Raw genomic sequence first — 12,388 nt, forward strand, 5'->3', positions numbered from 1 at the left:
AAACACTGCAAAATTAAACATCCAAACCTATAAAAGGCATGTCTGGTTTTATACATTTTGTTTTGAAAACTGCAATCCCAAGTCTCCAGTAACTAAATTCCCCTGCCAGCATCAGTTGTGTACACTGTCAGCACTGAAACAATTCTACAACCAGGACTTGATGATTAGATATAGGCACACATGTACAATAAACTCTCAGTCCCCAGTTTAGGGCACCTTTATAGAGAAGAAAGGACAATCAAAATAAAAGCTTCATTTGTAGAGGTTTACAACTAGTGTCCCTAGTCACTACTAAGTTACAGTGGTGGGGAGAAGAAAATAGCAGAGCACATTTTGCCAACAGTAAGGAGCTGTAGATGTAAGCCAGCCCTCCACAAAATAATTGAGAAAAAAACAGTATTTCTTCACAAACACTTATATTACATTTTTTCTCAGAAAGACAATGACAAGGCAGAAGAAAACCCCACAACACAAGTGAGAACGTAATCAGATTCTAAAATTACATCTATATTTACAGGGCACACCATAGAGCTGTTTCCGGATTCTTAAATCTCTACTTCAGATCTAACAAAACGGTATCTCTACATCACAGGCACTCCCTGGTGAACTCCCATCCTAAGTATATCAACAAGAATTAAACAGAACTGCATGGTGTGACAAGGCCCTTGATACATCCCCTATCCTCTTGAGAGGCACTAATATAATAGGACAGTTAGAAGAAAGCAAGTTTAAATTACTAGTCTGATCCAGTTAAGCTACCATTGAAGAAATGTGGATAATTTCTCCTGATTTTGTGCTGCTGAATAGTCATAATCAGGAAACAATCTCACATTTAAAAGGGTAAGATTTTTTTTCTTTAAAAAACAAAAATCCAACCAACTGAAACATACTATTTAATGTATCTGCACATTTATTTGAATTGGTATTAATATTTGTCTTCTGGTGTTAGCCACACAAAAAGAATACACAAAACTAAAAATATTAATTAAAAGAAAATCTGAAAAGGCTGAGATGTTCAGCTGAAAGCAAGCTGGCAATCTGTCTTCTATTGCTTATTAAGTTATCCATCTCAACTTTTTGTTTACAAATTAGATGGGTTAGATACAAAATACTTCTCCAGTTTTTCTGAAACTTCACATTCCTGTCAATTCTTATGGCACCTGTCAGAGCCATTCTTTCAGATCAAGTTTTCATTATGTCAATCAGAGAAGCCAAGTTTTTCCCAAAGAACTTGAGATGACTTGATATTCTGTAAGAACAATTTGTGGCTGCTGTGCCCAAGATGGCCTCCAACTGTCACCTCTCCTGTCCTGCTGACAAAGGGAAGGACTAGCAGGGCACCTTGCCTGGTTGTTTCACTCACTAGCTGTGTCATGAAGTTATCTTTGACATATTCGAGGAACCTCCAGGACTGTTCCCTCTCTGCTGTGTTGTAGTTCCAGCAGATATCAGGGAAGTTGAAGTCCCCAAAAAGAACAAGGGCAAATGACTGAGATTTCACACAGGTATTTATAGAGCAGTTCATCCATCTCAGTGCCGTGGTTTAAGAGGTCTATAGCAAACTTCCATAGCGATATCAGCCTTGCCCCTAATTCTGATCCAAATGCACTCTACCTTGTCATCATTATAGTCTAGTTCTAGATATTCATAACAATTTCTAATACACAGGGCTACCTCACCACATCTCCTGAAGAGTAATACCTTAGTAAGTTTCCATTTCAGAGAAATGCAGTGTCCTTGACATAGTTACAGCACCACAACATTGCTGAATGGGTGATAATTTGGGCCCTCAGCCAAATCAAGGCTGGCTTCATGTGCCCAGAATAAAGCATGTTACACAACTGTTCTGCAGCACCTATGTGCAATAACTCAGACAGAACATATACCAGTGTCTCAGTTTTCCTAGCCACAGCTTCTTTCCTCCCAAAATTTTGCCTGTGCAGAAACAAGGCGAGTTTAGGCAATTGCTCTGTGAAGATTTGCAGTACCTACCCAGTAATCCCAAATAAACCTCCATCATGCTTGCAAAAATCAGCTCTGTGAAATCCCTGCACTATATAAAGTCCAATGAATTAAACTCCAAAAATCACCACCTAAAAGGTTTCTCCTAACCTTCACAAAGTTTTGATTTTTATCACGATTCCTCTTAAGCCATGCAAGCCAGCATTGTGGGTGAAAATGTAATTTTTTCACTCGGTGCACAGCTTTAACAGATAACTGTTCAGCCTAGCCTTCACTTTTGAATGCTGCTTCTGATCCTCCTGCAGCTTTGTACCCTGTGTCATTAATTAGAATTGTACATGAGTCCCTCATGCCATTTCAGTTCTGTTGCATGTGACAAAGAGTTTAGAAGACTGCACCTGTTTTCACATGAGAAGCCTTGAGCCACTAGTGCCACTGTCTTTAAATATGCCTAATAACCAAACCAGCAAACTGGACAGTGTTAATCCTTCAAACAACACACATTGAATAAAACTGAGAGGAAACTTAGAGAAAATAACCCCTACTTCAAATTCCCTGCAATTCTTCCTTTGGTTATCAAACCAAAAAATGACTAACCTTTTCTAATCTGACACAAGGCAAGCTCCAGCCTAAAGAATGGGTATTTAATTTTTACTTTGTGCATGGTAGAAACAGAAGCACTTCAAGTTGACATCTAATATACCTGAAGTAATATGAAGTTTCAAACACAGTGAAGCAGCAATCATAAAATGCCATGGGTTATTATTTCGACACGGTTTACACTAGAGGAAAACACTTACCTGAGGGTAAGGGTCAACTGTTGCTCCTTTGACTTCACCAAGTCTCCTACTCTAAAAGTTGTACAGCCAAGGAAGCTTCGCTACAAAACAAAGAAGAAAGACTTGGAAATTTTTCTTTAATACCTAAAAACTATTACTTTGCAATATACTTTTCCTCCTATCAAAATCACCTTCACACATCATCACAAAGAAAACAGTGCAAAGAAGAAAAGAAACACATTTGCTTTTGCTTTTTGGTTATTTTTTAAGCTTTGTTCATATCCTGATGCACAGTGCTCAAATCTTGTGTTCTTGCCCTGGGAACAATGGAAAAGAAAACAACAGTCTAGAGCCATCTTCTATCCATTTGTCTTTGAAATATGCACCTCAATATCACTTGCTTTGAATAAATTACAATGAGATCAGAAGATAATGTTGAACTTCCGCAAGAAAACAAGTACACGAAGTTGGATTTTATTTTACCAATCCTGCTGTGCTATTGTAATGGCAAAGTAAAATTCTAGGGTAAATTCTATATACTGTTGGATATACAAACCCAAAACGAATCAAGTTACTCTGCATCAACACAGGCTGAATGCAGAGAGCAACTTTCTCTTCAGGGCAAGAGAAAATAAACTTGTTGCTACTAAGAAGTGTAACTTCCTATGGTTAAAAACAATAAAATCCCTGCAGCCTGCTTTCCTTCAGGAAGACCAGCTGGTTATTGAGTATTCCAATGCTAATAATAAAGATCTACACTAAGGGTTTTTTTGCATATAAAACGTACGGTTCAACCCAAACTCTCAATTTAGTTAAGCACCAACACTAGTCCCCAGTTGGTAAATGACATCATCAGTTATGGCTCCTTCCTTTCAATGACACAAGCTCAGATTTCTTACGTGTTGTTTGACACTTTAGCAGCAAAGTTAAAAAAGATGCAAGCTGAGAGTCTAGGGAAATCTCTGGGAAGTGCTGAATAGGAATTAAAGAAGAAAGAGGCCTACAGGAAATCTATAGAGAAAAATACCACAGGCGCACAAGCAAAGATCACATTCAGTTCTCACTGCCAAAAGGAAACGTGTACTTTTACATGAGATACGTCCTGGTGTGACACACAGTGATGCACAGCCTTGCTAGAGTGAACACACAGATAGTTCTATGATCCTTCAGATCGTCAACATGACAGCATTTCTTCACTAAAACTCCATGGTGGCATAGTCAGCTCAGACTACTTACCTTCTTACAAGAGCATATCCTTCTTAGTATAATAAGAACACATTCCACAGCACAAAGGCTATATAGCAGCCTTTGTTCTGGCATTGCATGGCATTCTAGAGGTTGTATTTGCAACCTTACCATTTGCAAAGAGGGAGAGGGATATTTGGAACGGAACTGATATCGGCTGGGTCACTTGGGGCTCCTTTCTGCAGAACAACAGAACTATAAATCTATCTAGGAACTGTAAATCGGAGTCCTCATATGATCAGGGCTAAGAAGCAACTACTTGGCTTTCTTATGCAATCAGAAGCTTTGGTCATTGTACTCTCTAACCATTATTGAATGTTACATCTAAGAGTGTCATATCTAATTCTCCAGGGTCACAAAATTAAAGGCAAATCACTTTATAGGCTTAAAAATTCAACTTGTCTGTTTCGTATTGTTATGTTTATTTAGAACCAAATTTTCTTTGCCTGACAATGCAATTATGAGTTATTTGCAAAATTAAATAAAATTCAATAAAAATGTGAATGATCCATGACCCAAATGAAGGCAGTTATGCTAATGTTCAAGGGGCCTAATTGGAAATAACACAGACACTTGTTTTTTCCACATGGATTTAGGTACAGTCTGCCCTGGGGCCTCAACTGGCAGTCTACAAACCAATCTAACTTTGAACATGTGACTTGGGGAGGCTTGAAAAGTAGGCTTTAAACAGAACTGCTGCTGTAATGCTAATTACAGAGTAATGTTCCTCTGTGATTTTGCTAGTGGGGTACTTAACAATTATAAATCTTAAGATATGTGCCTTGAGTAGTTTGATGAATAATCTCAGCTATCCGAAGAGAAAAGTCTCTGTAATAGCTGTATGAAAAGTTGAAACACATTGATTATTTCACTGAGATTGAACTTGCTGCCAAGCTACAGCTTTTTTCAAAAACTAACTGAAAACCTGGAAACTATGCCAAGGAAACCCTGGTAATGCAGGAAAGTCAAGACCTTAGGCTAAAAATTTCCAAACTAAGTTATTTTACATGTTTGCATACATAGGTCTGATACCTGCACTAGGTGGTGTTTGGCCTTTTACTAAGCTTCAGCAGGAAAAAAGCAGGACCAACATTATCCTCCCCCATGAGACATGCACATTATCTGGGAGGTTCTAGCCTTCTCAGACCCAGAAATGACATCCCAACACCTCTGTCAAAAGTTCTGCAGATCTACACGGAAAAATAAGTCCTCCATATGTCAACAGTGTAATTTCTTAAGGCAAACCCAAAGGCAAGCCCTACACTGGAACTTCATACTCTCCACCTGAAAACCAGAAGGTGACAGGCCAGGTTCATTGAAAAAATGTGATTCCAATCTCTCATGCTTGTATGGTACTAGCAGGAAGTCTAGATAGTTGTATTTGCCTCAGGGTAATCTCACTTGAAAAGGACTTTGAAAAAAAGAGGTGAATGGGTTATATCAATTACTGAGACTATTAATCCTACTTGGATGTTTTTATTCATTTAACCCAACTTCTGTTATTAAAAAAGCTTCCCAGCTGCTGCTTAGTAGCTAGGCAAAACACCATTTCTTTTCATTGGGTGCCTGTGTCTGTTGATGAGGTGAAAAAAAAATAAGTGATTAATGAAAAAAATTGCTTACTCCAATATCTGCTCTTGGGTCCTTGTGATCAGGTAGGACACTGGTGCGGACCTGATAGAGGAATAAAAAGAAAGCCAAATGAAAGACTAGTTTTTGTTGCTACTTTCCAATAAGAATAAAAGAAGTACACATGCATTTTTTTCATCATACCTTCTACATTTTGGAGATATATTTAAAGGGAGCTATATACATATATATAATTTAATAACAATAATTCAAGCACAACATCCTCTTCTTCCTGTGGAAGAAAATCTTTCACCATGACCTATTTACCATTGTGAGCTTTTCTGATTCTCTAAAGCAAGAAAGGTTGTGCTCAGTTGTTCCCTTCCTAAAATCAGACTCTTTGGGTCCAACTTGAATGCCAGAATTCTTCATTTAGAGTTATCTGGAACCAAAATTTTCACAAATGAAAGAACACAGTACATGAGAAAGTATTTTCACCAAATATGTTCTTGCCTTAGCAGGTTGATCTGCAACAGACATCCTGACCCCCAGTCTCATACAATGTATGTCTGTGTCCTCCTACCACTTCCTGAGCATCTTTGAGGTGACAGGTATTTGTAGACATCCACAGAAGGAAAGAAGGTGTTTAAGGTTGGATAACGCTTTGTTTAGGCTAGTCTAGTGGGAGACATCCCTGCTCTTCAGCAGGGAGGCTGGAACCTGATGATCTTTAAGGCACCTTTCAACCTTAACCATTCTACAATTCTATCAAAGTTCCCGCATTCCCTCCCACAAGGAAATTCCAGTTGTCCCTGCGTTTTCTGAAGGGTGGAGTTGCTATTGTACGCAACTACGTCCATTTCACAAGTATGGGACAACTTGATTTCCTTCTGTATTTCTCAAAATTCTGCACAGGGTTGTGGGGTTTTTTTGAGTGGAGGAAGGGTAATGTGTCCATGTAATTTTATTGTTGAACTTTCTTTGAGAACAGAGAACTGATAAAACTGTAAAAATAAGATAGAAAAAAAAAAATCTAAGAAAGCCTCTGTAACACTCCTCTAATGTGGTCTGCCTGAGCCAAAACAGCCCATTGGACTAGCTTGCTGCGAAAGGATGCCAGCTTCAGCAACACACACGGGAGGCATGTACTGAGCATTCACATCTGTTCAATTACCTAGCCTAAATAACAGATATCCATTTACAGCAAGTCCCCCCAAGGACAAATTTTTGGCTTGATTTCAGAATAAAACTCAAACTCATTTCACACATCTGTCAGCAAAAAACTCATTTTGTCCCAAACCCTCTAATGTGTCCCAATTATTTTATTCTAGTTGAAACTTACTATACAAAAGCAAATTCCCCTTTAAAAAAAAAAATAAAATTTTACTTGTCTGTTATCCAAAATACAGGTTGTTAGAAAAGGCCAACAAAAAATCTACCAGAGACATGACAAAGTGTAACCACAGCTTTACTTAGTCAGCTCTTATCCAGTGATTCTTTACAATGACAACACGTTTATTTTTTTCCACAAAGACTGAAGATAGTAAAAAAATGCTATAAATAATGTACTGAGGGCCCAAACACTTTTCCTCTTATATAACATTAGCAACTCCAAGTCATTTGGTTTTCTATGGAACACTAGCACAAAATTTTCAACAAAAAAATTAATATCTAAAATTTTCCTGTAAGTACTTCATGTCACAAATGAAAATAAAATTACTGATATTTCCTTGTGGGTGATACCTGCTTCACCCTTTTGGGTGCTAGGGAAATGGGGGAAATAACTTACAGCAGATCTGTTTCTTAAGAGAAAGAAGGGGTATCAATGCCAGGCTAAAAATTCCACATAATTTTAAGATGCTAAAAAGTTGGGTTCTATATGCTACCTCAAACAGGTAACATCTGGCCCAACATGATTGTGAAATATTTTCATTTTCTAATTTTAAAATATTTTTCTATTTTTAAATATATAATATATATATATGCATGAACCAAATTTAAGAATTAACTTTTCTCTCCATCACTGGAAAGAAAGAAAGATGCATTTGTTACCCAGAAGCAGTTCAGGAAGTATTTTAAAACATGTGTACTTGTTTTAGCATGATATGAAAGTATGCTTTAAAGCCAGAGCAAGCCTCTTGATTATTGAAATCAATGGAATCAAACATAGACTTAGGATCACAGAATAGTCACTTTTTCTTTTGCTGCATAAGTCTCAGGAGTGGAAGGTGATGTCAAAACCTGACAAATCTACAGTACAAGCCTCCCCTATAACAAAAAGGCACCTCATAATTCCAAATGCAGTTAAATAAGGAAAAAAATTATGTTGCTTGTTTGCAGTTTAAAGCGTAATTTCATTAGCATCACAATGAAAAGACTAGGAAAAGTATCCACAAACTTCAGTTTTCAGTTAAAAAATGTTACATTTATTTGTTTTATTTGGTTGTAACCATTCTATAGCCAGTAGTCACACAACCAAATGTATATAAATACTGTGTTTGGGGGGACTGGCATTAGACTGAGCCTCTCTTCTCTCTGCAGTGTATTCATTCGAATGTCAACAGGATTTTCTTTTATCCAAATAGGTGTGTGGTTTTGTGGGGTTTTTAAACAAATAATGGAAAATTGTTTAAAAAAAGAGAAGCCATTTATGTGTGCCTAGATACATATATGGGATACATACAATATATACAAACTGGTGGTCCTTTTCATGTTGGTTGAGCTCCAAAAGTTACTTATCTCCTAGAATACTACAATTATTAGAGTCCTATCATATAAAGTTCACATAGGAGGCCAAGCAAAGCAAAATTGCAAACAAAATCAAGACATTTCAGAACCAAATATATAACATAAGAGACAACTCAACTGTAGCCCCAATTCAAAAAATAGAATTAAAAAAAACAACAAGAAATACAAATTATTTGAAATTGCAAATATTCACCCAGTACGTTACCTGATTAAACAAACTGCTGTATTTTTTTCATACCTTGACATAAACCCAATTTTTCCCTAATGGCCCCAGTAGTATTCTAAATAACTATGAAAAATAAATAAAACAGGCATATTTTAATATCAAATATTCATTATTTTGTTAGAATTTCAGTTTTCTCATTTCCTCTAGGTTTTCCTGAGTAAAATGCAAAACTCTGGTGAGTTTATTCAGAATTCAGTTAACAATGAACTTCCTTGGAATAACACACATTACAGCCTTACTTTCCCAGACAAGAGATGTATGAAGAGATTTCAAAAGTAGACCTAGATGACAAGCTGTCTTTTGCCAAGCGCAAAATGTTTATGACAAGTACTGATTCTAGTGATTTACTTTCTAAAACAAAAAGTCTATTTGGTACATACATCACAGCTCCTCATACCAGGAAGAACACTAGTGCACCAGAGTGGAAACTCATGACACATTTCATTTTCTTTAAAATTCACATAGAAAATATGCAATGAGTAGATATCCTTATACTTCTGAGTGAATTTATCACTGACATATCTAAGCGTCAAATTCCTCCAGGCCAAAATGCTAAATTCAGCTTTAATTAACTGTCCTTTAATATAAGGCAGCTTTATATGATTTAAAAGAACATTTATTTCAGTCATTCATGGCAGTCTAAGCCATATTCACACATACTGTTAAAGTTCAGAAGGCTGAATCATTATCATTACTGAAACTTTTGTGCCTGCCCTTAATTAAAGCCTTTGAATTTCAACTGATGATCAAAGGCCACATTCAGAAGACACTTAGGTTTTACAAAGAAATAAGCTAGAGCCTTTCTCACTTCACTCTAGATTTACCTCATCAAATCACCAGTGGCTTTCCCTGACTTCCCAGTATTATTGCTGTTGGCTGCTCAAATGCAGCACTCTGTTACTACTGTTCTACGCTCCCAGCATCTCACAAGAACTAGGTACACACCGCACTAGGCAAAGCAGAAGACAAGAGAGACTAGTGAAGGCAGTCGCTGGAAAATTGACTCTCACTCTTTCAATAGAGCACCTTCCAGGGAGGCATACACAATTTGACTCCCTCCTTTTAAGTCTGGCAGCACTATAAGAACTCCACATGTGCAGACTATTTTACCCTTATGTTACCTGGAGATGCTCTGAAACAGTGACCACCTCCCCTTTTTTCCCCCTACAGGCCCTTCTGCACATAAAGCAAGCACTGAACTCTGCTAAAGCAACTGCCACATCTCTACAGACAGCTGCTATGGTCCGTCAGTGCTCATCCTCATCATTCCTGCCTGCCAGCCATGCAGCACCAACCATCTGAGTCTGGGAGTAACTGTATTTTGTGTAACTTTTCAGTTAGAGAAATTGAAGCTCAATCTATAGGTGCTGGAGAAGCTGAAAACGCTGCAGTTGTTACCAGCTTCTGCAACAAGATCGATCAACTTTTACAGGAGAGATCCCATTCCAGTATATGCAGCAAATTTATTTTTAAAATAAGATATGAGACACTGTACATTTAACAGCTATTTATTTTTATCATATAGATTAACAATTTGCTAAAATTCAATCAACATAGTACAGTCAGGAAAGTAAAATGCTTCCATCAATAATTTGTTTAATACCTGCTTACTGGATAGAGGACAACACTAATAACAGTAATTTTCCAACCTTTAGTGCATAATTATTTCTTTATAGAAAGAGTCCATGAAAAGCAAAAAATAAAATGTTTTCCCGATAGGCATGCATATGGTATTGCAGGCTTTACAGTTCCAATGAAAAAACCAGAGATACTAAAAAATGTTACATTTACATTAAAGATTAAAATAATTAAAGGGAACATAAGCTATATCAACTTCACTGCAATACTTTTGCACTTGTATAATAAATATATTATGTTCATTATAGAACATAGTAAAATAAAAAATAGAAAATATATATGTATATATAGCCCTCCTACCTATAGAAAGCAAAGTGGGACTTTTCCTACTATATGTATGCCCCTATAACTTGTTGTATATCAAAAGACAAGTTTCAGCTTTTTATTGGTCTGAAAGGATCAAATAGAAGGGCACGCATCTCTACATAAGGTTGGATACTTTTTGCAGTATTTGTTCATGACTGTCTGGCACCGTGGAGTCAGAATAGTTCATTTGTGCAGCACTGAGATTATATACTACCTCCGGGCACACTTTTCAAGAAATAATATGAGGATAATAGAAAATACAAGCTTCCCAGTTTCCAAGAATCATCATAAATCTGCTTTTCTTTCCAACTTCTCTACAAGTGAGTATCTTTCTCTTCTCTCTGTAGGCTGCATCTTTGTATGCTTTCCCAAACATGGTACAAGATAAGCATGATGAGATTCCCCTGAGCAAAGACTGAGGCAACAGAATTTAACAGCTTATGCAGGTGCATAACTAGGTGTATGAATAACAAGCAGAAAAACACAAAGCCTGGATTGATTACAAATACAGGGGATTTCCTTATCTTTACAGCTTGAACATATTATCAGAATTGCCTTGAAAAACTGAAATCCACAGTTCAGAACAAAACAGATTAGTTAGGAACTCTCTCCATATATTGAGTGCACCACAAAAAAACATTCCACCTCTGCAACAACCAAATAGATGTTGAATAAACCAAGTGACAGAAAAATCTATACATTATGAGTGCTTTGGGACATGCTTCAGAGAGTCAGATGAGATCCACCACAACTTATTAACTCAGCATAATTGCCAGCCCCACCAAAGCCTTGCACTCTGCCTCTACATAAAATGATACCAGAGGTGTCCATACAAGGGCCCACTGGAGCTCAGACTCCAGGCACAGGTTACAGCTTGGGTACAGGGCATGACTCCACACAGCTCACAGCTTCAGCTCCTGACAGCCTGCAAATTACCAAACAAAACTCAGCACTGACAGTACTGAAGATGTGCTAGGAGGAAAAAAAGACTTCTCTAGTTAATTCTCTTTCTCCCACATAGTACTAAGGTGACATACTGATGATCTTCCCCAGCATGCTCCAAAACTGAAATACACACATTTGAAACACAGTTAAAACAACCTGCCTTCATCTAAGTCTGTTCATTTGCACAGCCATTCATATGATAAATACCTAATCCTTGAAGGCAAAGTCCTATATTTATCTCTTTGACTCAACATTAATATGAAAAAGCTGTCAAATCTAACCATATAAATCCAAATTATCTTTAATATGTTTTCAGTGTATGCAATGAAAAAAGGAAGAAACTGTTTATTTACCTTGTTAACGTAGTACACAGCATAAGTACCAGACTATTTTATTTTTTTAACCTGTTGGAAACAGCTTTTATGTTCCACTGAGGATGATCTGCCAACTATAATGTTATGTGAGAGATTAAAAGTGACAAAGAAAAATGGTCTTTACAGATTCGAGCTAATTAACATTTGTGTCTTAGCATCACTAAAAATAGATGCTTTTTCTTCTACTAGCAATTAATTTGTTCTTTATTGAAACTTGGGGTACAGATACTCTGCCAGTATCAGTTGCTGCAGTACACTGTTTTCAGGGTGAAGAAAAAGCCTTGTATTGCTGCACCCAGTTAACTCTCAGCTAAGAGTTAAAGCAGACCTATGCTGCAGTCTTTTTTTGCACACTCCTCTTGAGAACAGCAGCTAGCAAAAGAGGACCTTTGCACTGTGCTTTCAGTGTGCAACGGTTTCACCCATGAAGAAACACCTACAAGTGATGGTTCAAGTATTCCAGGGGTCTGAAACACCATCTGTTCTCAGCAGCAACACAGCTATGCAAGACAGGGAAGTGAAACAGCTCAGAGTCCCTAAAATTTATACGCTGACTGTGACAGAGTGAACATCACATTGCAGGTTGGTTGGTTGCT

General features: G+C 37.2%; 1 protein-coding gene across 1 annotated transcript in view; it reads right to left on the reverse strand.

The window, feature by feature from the left end:
• Positions 1 to 12,388, reverse strand: part of INPP4B (inositol polyphosphate-4-phosphatase, type II, 105kDa) — a 267,071-nt gene that overhangs the window by 107,329 nt on the left and 147,354 nt on the right. The window contains exons 8-9 of the mRNA XM_010008928.1: positions 5,610 to 5,660; positions 2,763 to 2,842 (exon numbers count right to left, since the gene is read on the reverse strand). Coding sequence (XP_010007230.1) covers positions 2,763 to 2,842; positions 5,610 to 5,660 — 131 coding nt within the window. The remainder of the gene's footprint in view (positions 1 to 2,762; positions 2,843 to 5,609; positions 5,661 to 12,388) is intronic.

Source organism: Chaetura pelagica, unplaced genomic scaffold, assembly GCF_000747805.2.
Source record: "Chaetura pelagica isolate M959 unplaced genomic scaffold, ChaPel_1.0 scaffold221, whole genome shotgun sequence".
Lineage (NCBI taxonomy): Eukaryota > Metazoa > Chordata > Aves > Apodiformes > Apodidae > Chaetura > Chaetura pelagica.